The sequence below is a fragment of the Corvus cornix genome, chromosome 20 (assembly GCF_000738735.6).
Source record: "Corvus cornix cornix isolate S_Up_H32 chromosome 20, ASM73873v5, whole genome shotgun sequence".
Taxonomy (NCBI): domain Eukaryota; kingdom Metazoa; phylum Chordata; class Aves; order Passeriformes; family Corvidae; genus Corvus; species Corvus cornix.
This window is the reverse complement of record NC_046349.1, coordinates 7,952,348-7,969,139: the sequence shown is the minus strand read 5'-3', so window position 1 is coordinate 7,969,139 and position 16,792 is coordinate 7,952,348. Positions and strand designations below refer to the sequence as shown.

General features: G+C 42.7%; 1 protein-coding gene across 7 annotated transcripts in view; it reads left to right on the top strand.

The window, feature by feature from the left end:
• The window catches only part of ZBTB46 (zinc finger and BTB domain containing 46), a 53,356-nt gene that overhangs the window by 30,301 nt on the left and 6,263 nt on the right, over positions 1-16,792 (top strand). For 6 of the 7 annotated variants that reach the window (XM_039563281.1, XM_039563278.1, XM_039563280.1 and 3 more), the window contains 5 exons: positions 979-1,260; positions 7,154-7,326; positions 8,473-8,524; positions 8,616-8,927; positions 14,710-14,885. In XM_039563281.1, coding sequence (XP_039419215.1) covers positions 979-1,260; positions 7,154-7,326; positions 8,473-8,524; positions 8,616-8,927; positions 14,710-14,885 — 995 coding nt within the window. The remainder of the gene's footprint in view (positions 1-978; positions 1,261-7,153; positions 7,327-8,472; positions 8,525-8,615; positions 8,928-14,709; positions 14,886-16,792) is intronic. The other variant, XM_039563283.1, reaches the window with a different exon arrangement.

Sequence of the window (16,792 nt, the reverse complement as noted above, 5' to 3'; positions counted from 1 at the left end):
CTGTGTTTGCTGCTGCAGATCGTGGAGTAGGTAATTGCAATTTGTTTAATGCACTTTAAAAATGGGCCAACAGCCCTTTTTGTGTGTAATTTTTGTAGTTTCATGTGAAGAATAGAGAGGAGTCTGAGAGTCATTTTCCTTTACATAAAAATACATAAATTATTTAAGCTGGTAAGAGAGTCGAAGTTCAAACAAAAGAGGCTCTTCAATTAGACCTCCCCAAAAAATACAAAAATAAACTGTGTTTTCACAGGAAGGAATTTACGGTATCATAGCTTTTTTGGTTTTGTTTGGGTTCAGTAATTGATACATTTATACTAATATGTTTTATATTTATACAGTTTCTTTGTAGTTACATGTTGTAAAGTGGCTGATTGGTATTTTTTTTTTTTTTTTAACTGTATCACTTCTGTATAAAACCCACCCTGTGCTATATGCTGGGAACCACTGGTTACTGTGTATTTTTTAGAGTAGGTGACCCCAAGGGATTTATACTCAGCTTTTAGAGGCTGCTTATTACTGGATTTCTCAAAACCTGCATCATGGGGAAGAAATGAAAGAGTGAAAATTTGGACTACCGGAGTGTCAAATTAGGGAGAAAACAGAACTTTAACCTTTGAATGTAATTTCGGTACTAGCAAACCATCCTGAATTCTTTGTTTAAGATAAATAAATAGTTTTATCCAGGTTGTGGGTAAAATATACATCCCCTCCCTCAGCCCTGCCTTCATAGCGTGTGGTACTGAACTGAAGCCCAGTTGGTGGGGCAGGAGGGAACAGGCTGGAAAAACAGAACCCCCAGCTGTGAGGCAGGAAAAGGGGGATGAGAAACAGCACTGCCACGTGAAAAGCAAAGCCAAAATAATTGTTGCTGCATTCCTGGTTCTGTTTCCCAGATGCACAGTGAGGCAGGTGCATGGTCCTGGTCCCAGGGCCGGGAGTTTTCCTGTGTCTCTGACAGCATCTTCCCTCCTGCAGGTGCTGATGTGGCCGGGACGGAGCCCAGCAGCTCTGACAGCAGGGTGGAGCGGCCGGACCCCTACGCCAACGTGGAGGAAGCGCTGCTGGGCGGGGAATCCAGCTACATCCAGCAGCCCCTGACTCCGGACAAGGAGGATGCGCTCCAGGCCGCCACCGTGGCCAACCTGCGCGCGGCTCTGATGAGTAAGAACAGTTTGCTGTCGCTGAAAGCCGACATGCTGGGCGAGGACAGCTCGCTGCTCTTCGAGTACCTCCCCAAAGGCACGCACTCACTCTCCCGTAAGTTGGTGTTCTTCTCTTGGATTTTTTTTTTTTTTTTGTTTACTGACACTTTAAGGGAAGTCTTTAGCGAGAAGAAAATACACATCACCGCCTCGTTGTTTGCTGGTGATGTGTTTATATCCAGGTTTAAATCCTGCTTAATCCCACTTTCTATAAAATTTGGAAACTTTTGTCTGATATTGACCCATCCTTAATGTTAACTGCTGAAGTCATAGAAGAAAATATTCAGCCTGTAGCGCTTGTCCTCAAATTTGTTTTGCTTGTTTGCACAATGGTACTTACAAACAAAATACAAACTATTTGAGTCATTATGGGAAAGGTTTTGAATCCAAACTTGATTGATGTTGAACAGCTTGAATGTTGCTCCTGCGTCTGTGGAAACAATTGGGGTGTTGTAGATTGCATGATCTTTACTTCTTGCAGTTTAATTTTAGAGCTGTAAGTAATGAGCAGCTATTGATTTTGTTATACTTGCACCTGGAAATGAATGTTTTTCTTCTGGTGGTCTGTTGGAGACAGCTGATGTGAACCATTAGGTGTGGACAGCTGATTTTTCAGCATATTTTTGTGTTTCCTTCATTGCAGCCTGATTGTCTAGTGCATAAAGAAAGAGACATGTTATTAATGCTGTGTTTTAGTAATACTCTGAGAAGATATATCATTTGTGAACTAGACTAGAGCAAGTAGCAGCTTTCTGAGTACCACATGTTAATTTCCAGAAGAAAAGGTTTATTTTCATCTATGCTGAGGAAACTGATCAGGTAAATAGAATGAAAAGTTCACTTAGGGATATCTATTACTCTCTTTTCTTTTAGCTTCTTCAATGGCAAAAGACAGAGAACTTTAATGGTCATAGAATTAGAGAATGGATCATAGAGTCCTAGAATGGTTTGGGTTGGAAGGGACTTTGAACATCATCCTGTTCCAACCCATTTCCATGTGCAGGGACACTTACCACTAGACCAGGTTGCTCCAAGCCCCTTCCAAGTGGCCAGCTGGTCACAGGAGTTGTGTGACAAAGGGAATTAACTGCACAATGCCGTGTCAGACTTAGTGTCTCTTTTCACTTCTCGTGTCTGAACAGTGGGATTGTTTTTAAAAAAACTCCAAAAACCTTCAAGTTTCTGTACCTTATTCTGTAGCTTAAATGTTTGTGGGGAATGGCTGGTGCAGTGTTCTGGTTTCTTTCACAGTAACTCACTTCCCGAAGGATTTCCAGTTAAGTCACATTTCAGATTGGCCTCCAGGGCTGAAAATCCCTTAGTTGCAGTGGAACAGCACAGATGTGGCTCAGTTCAGTGGCAGGGTTTGGGTGCAGGGAGCAGAGTGCCCTGAGCTGGCACCAGGATGGGTGGGAGCCTGGGTCGATGTGCCACCGCGGGTGATGGATGCACCGCGGGCTCGGATCTGTGACTCCTGACGGGTGAAATCAGCAGTTTCATCTTCTGTCTTGATAAATTGGAATAATGATGGCACTGCCCTCTATCCATCATCCTTCTCCTGGTTGGAGGATTTTAGGTTTTGCTTTAAAACTGAAGCACCACTTGATGTAAAGATAAATGTGTATGAAGCAGTCATAAATCCGGGTTAAAAATTAGAGATTGCCCAACCAGCTGAGAAGCGGAGTTTGGGAATGGGCATGGTGCAGGCAGGAGACCAGCTGGATTTAAAATAAAGCTTGATACGTTTAGAAAAGGGGGTGGTTGATAGCTCACTAAGGGGGTGGCATGGCTCAGGAGGTCCTGTCCAGCCTGTATTTGAGGTCCTTATTTTTCAGTCTTCTCACTAGTACTTGGATTTCATTCAGCTGAGCTTCAATTATCTCATCTTTATGGAAGCAAAGTGAAATGCCCAAGTCAAAAAGAAGACCTCCTGCTTGGTCTGTAGCTCTCATAGCAGTTGGGGATGTGGCATTGGCCTGGTAAGAGGGTTTTTATAGAAGCCAGGAGTTAAGAGACGTATTTTTCTTTCATCTTATTCAGATTCACAGGTATCAGTTTATTTTAATAACTTGAAAAAGATCTTGTGATATACGATTCCCTTTTAAGTGGTCATTACTGAATACAACAGGACATCAAGCTTGATGAGAATTTTCGGTGTTTAAAATGACAGTGGTAGGCAGATAGTGGAGATGTAAAAGCACAGTCTAGGTTGGTGCTGGCTTTGTAGGTGTTTTTGACATTTTTCTTCAAAAACAATTTGAGGATGTTGAGTCATTTTAAGTCCTGGGTTATATTACAAAAAAAAAAAAAAAAGAGGAGGGGGTAGGCAGGAGCACAATGAAAAAGATTGAATTTAACCAGACAACCAAACCCAGCGGTTTTCATCTGTCTTGATTTGAAAAGAAATGCGCTAATTTCAGGGGTTATAAGTGATCAGTCTCTCTTGACCTTAAAGAAGTGAAGTGTTTTTTAATCTTGGCTGCTATCACTGGATTGTCTTCTCTTACAAAGCACTGCAGTACATAACTGCCTCAAGGAGCAGTATTCAGGTTTTGTTTTGGTTTTTTTTTTCTGGAGGAAAAAAGACTTATTGGAGGTGGACAGATGCAAAGAGGATGTTAAACATGTTTAAAATTTGGATGAGCCATTTCAAAGGGGATATTACTCTCCAAGTTACTGCACACATTAAAAGTTTTCACTTCCTGTTCCACATAATTCATCCTGGTTTAGAAGTTAGGGGCTACCTCAAGGTTTTCCTTTTACCTCGTGTTCTTTTTAACTAATTCATTATATGATCATATGAGGTATGAACTTGACATTCTGCTGGTGGAAAATGAAGCCCAGAATGTGTGTGGGGGGGTGTTGTATCACTATGGTGAATTTCTGAAGTTAATCAGTTCAAACTCATTTAAAATCAGAAGGAAAAACTTAAATATCTTGCCATTTGGTTAGCACAGTTGCCAGATAACCTGCAGCTGAAGGGCTCTGAGAGTTTGATGTTCATGATGTGTGATCAAGATTGACGTTGTTCATATGCTTGTCAGAAACCTGGAACACACAGGTTTTACAGAAAAAAAATGTGTGAGTTACTCATGGGTAACACCGAGGTTCTCTGGGGAACTGTTGGTTACTGAACCTGCCTGGGTTGTTGCTGGGGGTGCCTTTCAGATAAGACATCCTGAGAGTTTTCCTGGTCTTGCCGTGTTTTCCTGGTTTGTCTCTAAAAGCAGGTGGTGCTTGTGTGATTTCCACTCCAGCAGAGCTGCTCTGCAGAGCTCCTTGGTTTAATAACGTGTCTTATTTCATTTATGAGCCTGAACTTTGGTAGCATTGTTCTGCACGGTTACATCACACATCCAGAAGTCTCAAAGGCTTCAGTCGAGTGTTTTGAGCTGGTTTTGCCAAGTATAATCAAGAGAACAAGGATTTTAATATTCATTAGAAAATGAGGTTGTTAGGTTTACATCCTTGTTTTCTCATTAAAAAAGAAAAGTTTCAGGTCGTGGCGGGGACCAACTCCCTTAAAGGGCGACTTCCACATTTCAGAATAGCACATTTGAAGGCTTTTTTATATGGCTAAGTTTGGCTTTTCCTGTTTACCCTGTTGCAACTGAAACTGTTTATAGAAGCAATTCCTATGAAGCTTCCAGTCCAAGTGATTACATGGTACACAGAGCCCTTTTCTTTTGGGCAAACCAGCTAATAGATTATTTTTAGTTAGTGGTTCATTGGAGCCAATAATTTATCCTTACACTGGATGTTAAGGAATACATTCTACATAGTGGTCAACTTTCCCAGGAAGAAGTTAAAGGTATTCAGTTTGGTGGAATTTTTGTACATGATAAAAGAAGATTTAGAGGAGAATGGATGCAGTTTTAAATTAGATGTAATAACTTTGCCTTTCTCTTTTCCACAACAGTTTACTGTCTAGCTGTCATGAGAATTCTGTATTCACAAAAATACTGCTAAACCCCTGCTTCATTTTCTGTGTGCAGAGCTGACTGAAAGAAAGTGGTTTTGATTCCTGATTTAGAATTTAAAATACTTTTGACTAAAATTCATTTTAGCACAAGTTTAGGAGGGAAAAAGGTTTCTCACAGTACGAGTCAGAATGGACATAAATCTGCGTTCTTGTATACAAAGTGTGGGTCATTGATGTGGGTTTCTCTCTTCTTGTGTTACTTGCAGTTGTTGAAACCAAATAAATACTGATTATTGTTTGAAAACTCATCTTTGTTGTGTTGTACATCTTTGTGTGTTTGTACACCTTGGATGATAGTTTATTGCTTCCCTGTGCTCTATTTCATTGCTCATTCATTAGCCTTATTTTTGCTTTAAGAAGTGCAGAGGTTTTTAGGAACCTGTGGAACACTGGGAAGGTGCTAATAAAGAATTCATCAAGCCAGGCCCCACTGGTTTATCTTTACTGTGTGCTAAAATACCATTAGTTCAAAGAAGTGTAACCCAGAGATGCCTTTGGGGCAATTTGAATCAGTTTGGGATGTTCAGGGGTGGAAAAAAAGGAACGTGTGGCTGTCTAGGCAGGAATTCTGCTATGGACCTGTAGAGCTGGATTACTGGTAACAGTTTCTAACAGGAAATATTGATAGATTCCTTTTTTTCCTGAGTTTTTGCTATCTTGAATTTCTGGCATTTTGTTGTCCTACTTTTAAATGACAGCAGCAACAGATGAGCAGCACCTGAAGGAAACCTTGGAGCAGCATTGTTATCCCAGCTGAATAGAGTTAACTAAGTTGGGAAAGATATCGATCTGCGATCAAAGCAGAGGAAAGTAAATCAAACATCCAGCTCGTGGTACAAGAGCAGATTTTCCTTTGATAGCTGATAAAAAAGTAAGGTTTGGGATTGTTCACATTGCGAAACCTTGGTGTGGTTTCACTCAGAGTGCTTTGTTGTCACGCAGATCACAGCGCATTGTATTCGGACGCAGTGTAAACTGTGACTTGTTATTTGTAGCTGCATTAAAGAGTGTTTTTTATATCCCTGAAGGTTGCCATCAGACTCTTTTGTGCTGGAAATGAAAAAGCCTTTAGAGCATAGAGTGCTTTAAATACGAATTTGTTTATTTAATGCCATATTTGCTTCTGGTTTTGCCTCCCTGCGTTTCAAAAAGAACAAGCTGCTCACTATGTCATTCCAATATTCAGTCAAGGCATGTGCTAAAGTTTGTATAATAATTTATAATGTACACTGATATTGATGACACAGTCTTTATTTGTATTTAGCTTTGTCTTTGATCCTCAGGGCAGTTTCTGGAATATTGTTTTCCATTTGGGTGTTGCTAGAGTGTAGGCGAGGGCCAGACACAGCATGTTTTCCTCTTGAGTTATGGGAGATTTTTAGACTGTAATGACTGTCAGGTATAATTGAACAGTTTTGTACAAATATTTGAACTTCCATCCTTGCTAAATATAGAGTGACAGGAATCCTTTTTCCCATCTTTTGTAAAGCACTTTGAGATCACGGACTGACAGTCCAATATTAAATAAACCACCACGGACAGATCTTGAGATCTGAACCTGTGACATAAACTTTCAAGAAAGTTAGTGGAATGAAGTTCGCATGTACACTTCTTAAAGATGGAAATGTCTGTGTTCAGAATGGTGCTTCTCCAAGAGAAATGTGATTGCTCTGGATATTTGTGCTGCACTGTGTTTCTTTCTCCCGACGGACTCTGTAGTGACCGAGCCCTGCAATGTCACTCCAGTACACACAGACATTTGGGTGGGGAGGCTGGTTTTAAAAAAAAAAAAAAACAACCCATCAACCAGAAAGAGCAAAAGCCTGGCATCCCTGTCCTGCTGCATTCCCTCCCACTGACAGAAGATGAGCTGCGAGTGCTGGGGCGCTGCCTTTGCGAGGCCGTTTTTAAAGCCACCAGCTGGTGCTCGTTCACGTGGGTGAGATTCGTTTCCTGTGTTCCCCAGGGCCTGGCACCACCTCGAATCGTTCAAGGGGTGAAAGTGATGGCAAAGTGGAAGCACCATCTCCCCTGCTGCCTTCAGCACACCTTGCCACTCAGAGCCCCCCCGGGATCTGCTCTTCTGGTGAAATGTCACCAGAAACCGGGATAAAAGGAGAGGTGCCTTCCTCAACCCAGGTAAGAACGGGGGCAGAAATGCAAAGAATTTGAAATACAAAGGTGTCTGTTTGATCAAATCCTCCCCAGTTAGGAGTATTTTGAAAGATCTAACACCTTATACTTTAATCTGTGAGCTTTTTTTAAAAAAATACAGGTTATTTTAAAACTAGAAGTTGCTTGAGGGTCAGGACTGGTGCTGTCCCAGTTTTAGTCTTTCTGCCTTACCTCAACAGAACTTCTGTTCAAAAACCTCTGGGTTTTTTTAAATAAAAATGCCCTTTTAATTGTCAATCCCTTCATTTGCATAACACTGCACACTAGCATATAATAATGGCATGAGGCCTCGGCTACCCGTTGCTCACTTCTGGTGTTCTGCATTTGGGTTTCTTGTAACCATCTGAATTTGGACAGAAGTGGGCTGGCTCTCTCTCTTACAGAAGTCAGAAGTTTGACCTAAAATCCATAGCTTTCTGCAGCATTTCTTATTCTTAATGTTTTTGAATGATACTTCAATTCTACGAAACAAATGGGTGGAAGCACAGATTTTCCTTTGCAGTCCCCATAGAGCGAAGTGAGCTGGTCTGCACAGACCTGCCGAGGCTACAGCACGCCTCTGCCTCATACAGGGCTGCCATCTGCCACACGCTGGCATATCGCAAAGGATTTATTAAAAAAAAAAAGATAAAGTCAGCTTTTATTTAGAATTTGGATCAGCAGTGCCAGAGGGCATTGCAAGAAGGGGAGCTACGCAGAAGGTGTTTGTGTTCTACAGGCTCTTCTGTGTGGAAAGGAAAAGTACCTGTGGAGGGCTAAGGGAGAATTTTCCAGTTCTATTGTATCAACTAAAAATTTTCTGTCCAGCGTTTCCCACTGGCCTGAGTGGGACCTACGAATGCTCAGTGAGAATGGAAACTGAGTAGTTATCCAAGACTTAAACAGGGATGTTGATTACTGTCTTCAAAACACCAGATCCTGCAAGATAAGGGCCCAGTTCCCTGCTCTGGCAGTGAAAGTTTGCAAAGGCACTTTGGGTTGCCAGGTCAAATGATTGAGCCTCCCTTAGAGAAGGGGTGAAGGCAGTGACAGCGATGGGAGTCAGAGCTCTGCTACAGGACAGGCTCCTGTAAATGCCTGCCTTAACTTCCCTGTGCTTTTCCTTTGCAGGCTGCCTACGATGGATTGCTGGCCCTTTGGCAGTTTGAACACTCTGACTCAGGTAAGCAGAGAGAAAAATACACTTTTAAGCTGTTGCTGTTTTATACAAGAAGAGGCTGATCCGTGCGTGCGTATCCATGGGTCTGTTTCAGATACGAGCTTCCCAAGGTCAGAAGACATGGACATCACTGCTGATGGGACCTTCCTGGATTCAGCCCTGGCCAAGAGGCTGACCTGTGGCTTCTGCAGGAGGGTGTTCCAGTGTGCTGAGGAGCTGAAGGAGCACATCCACGAGCACGCCTTCTCCATGCTCTTCCCGTTCGACGCACTTGACTGCTCCCGGCCCAGCCTCGCCGACGGCGTTCCTGCCGGCCAGCTCGCCCGCTTCCAGTGCTCCAAGTGCCCCGCCAGCTTCACCCTGAAATCCAACATGGACCGGCACGAGAAGACTATCCACTTCCACTGTAAGAAGATGCAGTGTCCTAACTGTGCCAAGCTGTTTCGTGACAAGACAGACTTAAACCGGCACCTTCTGTCCGTGCACTCAAGCGAGCGCACCTTTGTCTGTCTCTGCTGTGGGAAGGGCTTCGGCACCCAGAAGAACCTCAGTAGCCACGTGAAAATGTGTTACCTGGGCTCTGCCCACCTGGCTGGGCTGGAGCTTTTGGACAGTGTAGGACCGAGCGAGGATCCTGAGGATGTGTAGCTGCTGTTGTTGTATATGAGACACTTCCTTGAACTAGGAAAAGCAAATTGTGCCGTGGTTCTCGTGCTGCAAATAAATGTTCCACAGGTGTAACTTCATAGAGTAACTCCCCAGAGCTGATAAGTTGATGCTGTGCTGGTTCCAGATGCTGTGTCACTGCAGCCTTGGTGCAATTTTTGTGCAAAGATAATTTTTTTGGGTCCATAAAACAGGCACTTTGGCTGTTTTATTGGTGTGCTCAATCTGTGTTCTGACACTACCTTCAACTGCTTTATCAGTAGATCTCAAAGTGCTTTATAAAAGAAATGGTGATGTTTTCCTCCGATTCCTCAGGAAAATAACATCCCTCAGGTTGTTGAAAGTGCTGGCAATAGAATTAATAAGAGAATTCAATTCTGAGTTCTGCTCTAGTGCTCTGTCCATTAGACCATTTGGGCATTCCAGGGGTTTTCACTGTGAACTTAGGAGCTGTGGAAGCACTGGGTTGCTGTTTGTAAAGTCTGATTTTTCATGCCTTTCAAAGGAGAAAAACATGCTGCTTCTTGATATGTGCAATAGGGTATGTTATTTGGGCTTGAAAGTTGTTGCAAGGCTTGCATATTTTACTGATATTATATTTCAGTACTTTCAGGGCTTTTTTAAAAAATCATCCTGGACTATGGCTGTGGTTTTCAGGGATTCTGTACATTTTTGTGACTCGTTTGGTTTACATACTGTAATTAAATTAGGCAGGCTGAGTATGGTGGTGTTAAAGCAGAGGAAGGAGGCTTCACATAGATTTAATTGTAACTTGGGGTGTGCATATAGAATCAGTAATGGCTGTTCCCGGTGGGTAGAAATCTGTAATTCCTATTTCATTCTGTGAAATTCACTTACTTTTTAAAAAGATTAAATATTTCTGTGTCTCTTGCTATATATTTACATACAAAACTAGATTATGGTAACTGTGAAATGAAAGTAGCATAATTAAGAGCAGTGCTTCCCAGCTGCTCTGTGTGCAGCACAGCTTGTCAGCATGTGGGGTAGCTTTCCTCAGTGTGAGAGACAGCTGAGGAGAAAAAAAAAAACAACTTCTACAAATGTTCTCTGGAGTTCCTCAGGGAAGTTCTTTCTCATGATACTGTTGCATCTCAGGGAGACAGAAAATGAGAATACTTAGTTGTGCACAATGTGGACTTAGTGGGGAGCTTCTTCCCCAGCCCTTTCCTGTGGAAAGGTGAATGGGAGAGCCCATCAGTTCCTGCTGCCCTTGGGCTTGTAGGGAAGGAACAGGTGTGTTCTGGTGCAGCTCTGCTCCCCCTGTTCCTGCTGGGACTCAGAGCTTCTGGGAGACAGCTCCATGCCATGCCAGGGCTGGGAAGCTGGAATTTCCCTGCTTGGCTTAGCTCTTACTCTTCATTTGAGCAGGCTGCAGTCAGAATTGAGAATTAAGTTCCTGTGTAATCACCGTAGTACACTTTAATCATTTGGGTTTAAGTTTTATGGTTTCTGCAAAGTCAGGTTCATTTTTTCCACTCTTGTTCCTGTTGACATCTTTGGCATCAGAGATCTCGGCTGTCTGTGAATGTGTGTAGTTTTTAGTGTCAGCTTCCCTTGTGACAGATGTCAGAGTAATTGCCTCATGATTTATTTTGCTCTTAAATAATCAGCAAGTGAAAAAGGAGAAAGCTGAGCTAGAAAACAAAGTTGTAACCCAGTGAATCTTATCTGGAAATTCGAGAGCAGCAGGGAAGGATTTGTCTGAGTTGGGAAAGTAAGATGCCAGCAAAAGCAATTTCAGCAAACTTTAAAAGGTTTCATTATGCAATAATAGTTAATGAGGTTTCATGTTTGTTCATTTTTCTTGTATTTTAGAATTTAATTCAACATGGAATTCTTTTTCTCTAGTCAGGTCAATGCTGTCTCTAATAGAGGTTTCAGTAGTATTTTCCTTGGCCTGTACATCAGAGTGCTTCCTGACTTCAGCACTGGGAATTTCCAGTGCTTCCCTTCAGGATCAGGACTAGGTTTTTTTAATTATTAGAACTGAAGGGTATAACAGGGCAGAGCTTTATTGGGTTTGTGTATAACAGGTGTTAGAAGCAGGATTCTACTGTTAGGAAATGGCAGGGGAAGCTGATGGGAGGTGTGAGTCTGACAGTTAAATTGCACCTTGCTATTTATAACCTTAAGTATAATGAGGATTTAGCGGACAAGAATTCTCCTGAAGTTTGTGAATTCTTGCTAATAACCCAAAGAATGTAGTATTTCAGTGATTATTAACTAGCTGCCAGTTTACAGAGTTAATCCAGAGCAGCTCTGTCAGGCATCACTAGTGCTTTTCCTTCACTCTCAGGGATGCAGGAGCCTGTTTCGTTTAACAGCCTCAGTGAAATAAGTTACTTGAGCTGACAATACCAAAGATTTTTTTCCCAAGCATTATTGTGTTGGTTTTAAAAACACACATTTCCATAAATATTTTAGTGGCATTAAGTACACAGATTTTTACTGTGGCACTGTTTCTATTTCCTTCTCCATTTCTTGGTGCTGTGTCCAGTAGCTCTTTACCCGTGGTGCTGCTGTTTATCACCTTGATGATCATGTTAAAGATGATTTCTTAGGGCCTTAATGCTGCTACATTTAATGCTGCTCCATAAAATATTGTCATTTAGACAAAGGATGGTGCTCATACCAAAGCTGGTATTTGTGCATTAAATAGATGTACTGTGGGTGCATATATTTAACAGGACTGTGAAAATGTTAACTTTGCAATACAGTTATTTTTCTGACAATGCTGCTGGTTTTCAGGTGTTTCCTTTTGTAGATACCAGAACTAAATATGTGGCTATTTGGTGCAAAAATAGTTTTCAATAAAGCTATAGCTGCAAACAGTGTTCTGTGAGTATTTTTAAATACAGAAGCTGAAAATGTTGGGTTTGAGTGATTTAAGCTGAATGCAGGCACGAGGGATCTTGGAATCGGACAGAGTCAGGAATAGGCTGTTGGAAATCCATGGATGTGTTGGAAGCAGGTGGCTGGGGAGGAGCCTGCTGGGGGTGCAGGTCATGCACCTAAGGCTGGGTGTTGCCTTTTCAGCTTTGCAGCAGCTCAGCCCTGGAAGGGAGAGATGTGGGCAGGAAACAAGAGCAAGCACCAGGTCACTGAGGGAACAGCAGGATCAGGTACAACCCAGCGATGGTAAATCCCAGGAATAAGGGATTTAGTGGTTTTCTGTCCTTAAAGCACTTTTGCTTCATTATCCCAGGATCTGGTTGCTGTCAGGATCTCCAGTCAGTGTTTTCCAGTGGCTCTGTGTCCTGGCAGCTGGGCTCTGCAGTGTGTGTGGTGTGGAGCAGGGCTGGAGGAAGGAGGGTTCATGTCCCCTCTTGACTCCCTGTGCTCAGTTTACAGCTTGCTCACCTTGTCTACACTCCATAGTGACGGGGTTGTTAGAAGTGTCTGTGTGGCCTGTCACCAAAATCGAGTGGTTACAAAATCAACTGAAATGTATTTATAATAAATAGCTTTGTATCATGAAATTTCTACCTGCTGTAGAAAAATGTGGGCTCCTTGCCTCTGAGTGTATAGATGAGGGAGTGACAAAGCCTAGGAGAAAATAAAGGAAAAAAAATTTCCTGTAATATAAAAGACAAAGAATTTTCATATTCTAGTTGTTAAAAAAAAAAAAGAAAGATGTAACAAGTAGAGCTTGCACAAAGCTCTGGGCATCAGGCTGTGCTCAGGCATCTCCTCCAGGAGGTTCCCAAAGCAGTGCAGAGTCATTTCTCACTGCCCCATTGCAGTGGGTGAGCTTTGCTGACAGGTGAATAAAATGTTCCTTACCATTGGCTTTCCCTGGTGTCCTTGTGGCAGCCATGGCCCAAGGGAGTAGGTGTTTGGGGTGTTTTTTTCCCCTGTAGGCTAGAAAATTCTCTTGACAGCTTTACAAATGGGCTGAAAAAACACCAAGCTACCCAAAAAAAAGCAGTTGTGGGCTGGACCACCACAGGTCCAATCTAACAGAATATTAGATGCAAGGCAAACTGATAATCAAAGGAAGTTTTTCTTCCACAAAGTTATCTGTGTGGAGGATGTGTTTTAATTCTGAGTAGTCAAAACAAATGCTGAGATAAACTTTGTATCACAGCAGCTTTTAAGATCTTGAATCATGCTTTTAGTGTGTATTAGAACAATAGAAAACTACTTAAAATACGTTTTCTGAGATGAGCTGGTGTTGAAATGTTTGTTCTGATTACCCAGGAGGGTGTTACCTTATTTAAAGGTGTCTCTTAGTAATGTCAGCTGTTTTGCACTTCTATATGAGTGACAAATGTAGTTACTTTTCATGTTGTTTCACCTGTATTGATATACAAGACAAAGTAAATTTTAAAAGCAGAAGAGGAAAAAAAAACCAGCCCACAAACTGGGCATGAAATGGCACTGAGTATGTGGGCTTACCAATTTTCTTTAAAAAGGCCATTTTTCAGTGTACAGTGTTAATTCCAGGGCATTACCTGTGACATACTGAGGGCATGGACTGTGCACACACCTAGTAGGGCATTTATAGTATATATTGCATTTATTGTATGTGTTCTATTTGTAATATTTCATTAAGCATCTAAAAATATTGCCGAGTTCTGGGTCTGTTAGGAGCTAGGGAATAGATCTGGCATTCCCCTGTTCCCCCAGCTCTCGTCCATAGATTGTCTCCTTTACCAGCAGCCATTCACATACACATAAGTTACAGTGATTAACCAGAACTTGCTTTCTTTTTTCCCCCCCTCCTTTTAATGTAAATATATTGCTTTAAGAAATAACAATAATTAGGAGAAAAGTGGCTGAAAATGAAAACACTAAAGGGAAGCAATAGAATGAAGGAGAAACAAGAGGTTTAAAGTCATCTCCACAGTGGACAGTCACTTCCAAACTTGTAGTGGGTGGGTGGGTGGTACCCTCAGGGAGCAGCAAATACTCTGTTTTCAACAGCTGTGTTTTGTGTGTGGCACTGTCCCTGTGTCACTGGATAATGTAGAGAGTGGTGGTTGTAACTCTGCTGTTTCCTCTGGGTCATCCTCGGTCTCTGCTCCTTCACCAAAACACTCCTGGGGTGTGTGATGATGTTCTTGCACCACCCCATAAAGAACACTGGCACTGTTGGGGTGCCACCTTCATGGACTTCTGTTCTGGCTCCCTGCTTCTTCCACAAGTAGTATTGTTAGCATTTTAGTTCTTGATATTTCAGATAATCCTTTAAAATAAATCAGACCTCTAGCAGGTTGACAGCCCTCTTCATGATCCCTTTAGCAAGCAATGTCTGTAACAGGCTGTTGCTAAATGTTTGTGTGTCAGCTTGTTCAAAAGTTGCTCTGATGGAGGTACTCAACTTCTTAGCTTTAATAATATAGGGGCAGTAGCACAGTACAAGGATTAAAAATGTGTAGCTGGTTAAGGGGTGAGGGTGTGATTTCACAGTGAACTAATTTAATAGTGCAATAGTCAACGAGAAGTCTGTTTTGAGACGTTCTGAGATTGATCTGTATATTCTGCTTTCTCTCTTGCAGTCAACGAGTTCACAGTCATCAGGAAGAAGTTCAAGTGCCCATACTGCAGCTTTTCAGCCATGCACCAGTGCATCCTGAAGAGACACATGCGATCCCACACGGGAGAGAGGCCCTATCCCTGCGAGATCTGTGGGAAGAAGTTCACCCGCCGGGAGCACATGAAGCGCCACACCTTGGTAAGGGCAGTGCTGGGGACTCAGCCCTTTGGTTCTGGGTAAAGAGAGCAGGAGCTTCACCTCATTTAAGTCTGCAATTTGTTTGCCACACAGGGCTCATCTGAAGGCTTCTCCTGTATCTTTTTTCCCTGCTTTTCCAAGGCCTTGTGGCTGGCTGCCTGTTCATCCTCCTGCTGTTCTCCAAGCTCAGCTAGAGGCTTTCCAGGGTTTAGGCTGGATTTTTTTAGCAAAAAATTCTTCCCTGAAAGGGTTGTTCAGCCTTGTCACAGGCTGCCCTGGGCAATAAGTGGCGTCACCATCCCTGGAGGGGTTTAACAAACGTGTAAATGTGGCTTTTGGGGACATGATTTAGTGGTGGGCTTGGCGGTGCTGGGGTGACAATTGGACTTGATCTTGGAGGCCTTTCCCAATCTTAACAATTCTATATTTCTATGACTTGGTGCAGAAAGCTTTAAAATACATTGCTCAGCAAGACCTTGAGGCAAAGCTACTCTGATCTGGCCATGCTTAGTTATCAAAAATACTGTTACACCTTATTAAAGAGGCTGCTCAGCTCTGACTGCAAGGCTGGTGCTGGTATCTGGCTCTTCACAGCTTCTCCAGAAACAAAATATTAAGATGAACGTTGATTATTTTTCTTTTCAGGGTAGAAGTCACTTGCCATCCTAAAGAGGTTCTCAAAGCTTGGTGTAGAGGTGGTACTGTGGCAGAGCAGGTAGTTTCTAGCCAATGATTCCAGCAGCAGTGCCAGCAGAGGGCCTGGCTCACCCCCGACGATGCCCCAGATTCCACACCGGGATCCTGGAGCCCTGTGTGACAATTTCCACAGTGCCCAAACCCCCACCATCTCCTTCCCTTGCTTCCCTGCTCCCATCTCCATTCAGATGAGTCCCCAGCCATCTGCTTGGGCACTGCCTGCTCCCTGAGATGTCCCTTCCTTATTTCCTTGGGGCACTGGAGCTGAGGAGGCAGATCTCAGTGTGAGCTCAGTCCTGCTGCTAGCACACAGGTGTCAAGATCTGTTACTGGTTTTGCAGCAGGGAGCACCCAGTCATGCCAGCTTGTTACTTCCAGCCTTTTATTTCTGAGAACTTTCTCTTTTTAAAATATTTTTTTCATAAATTTAGGATGTTGTCAGCATATTTCCCCTTCTCTTCCTTGGGATATTGTCATTTAATCAGTTAGACTGTCATCTTTCTAATAGCACTCTCCAATACTGAGGGCCAAATGCTGTTTCTGTGTTTAGTAGTAATTTGGCAGTAAAGGGAATAAGAATAATTTCTGTTCAGTTGCAGCCAGGAATATGGCTCACTTTGAACCTGCTCACTGAACTGTCAGCATTGGAAAAGAGGGAGAGAGGGGATCAGTTTTTTAACAGATACACAGCCTGCTCTAGTGGAAGGTGTTCCTGCCCTTGGCAGGGGGTCAGAACTAGATCAGCTTTATGGTCCCTTCCAACCCAAACCATTCTATGATAATTACAAATTGGTTTAGTACCTGTTTTATAATTTCTTTTTTATATGGCTCTTTTAGCCCTTATTCTGCACCCCTGACCACCTTCTGTTCTCCTATTCAGCTTTTGATGCCTGAAAATCATTCTTGTATGAGTTGAAAGTGAGTGATACCTATAGATCCTGCTGGATGACTCTGGGCAGCCCTGTCCAACTGCTTTAAAAAAAGTAATAAAATTTAATGCCTTTGCTTGATGCAGTAGAAGAATGTCATGGGGACTGGCTTGGAGCAGGGGAACCTGCAGCCAGAGCACATCAGAGGCACTCACAGGCTTTGAACACGGCTGGGACTGGTGCAACACAGAACCCGAGCCAGTGTCCTGCAGTAGGGAGGGCTGAGGGGCTACAATGGGTCAATTTGTCCTCTTCCCAAAGAGCTTTAGCTCAGCTGAGTAT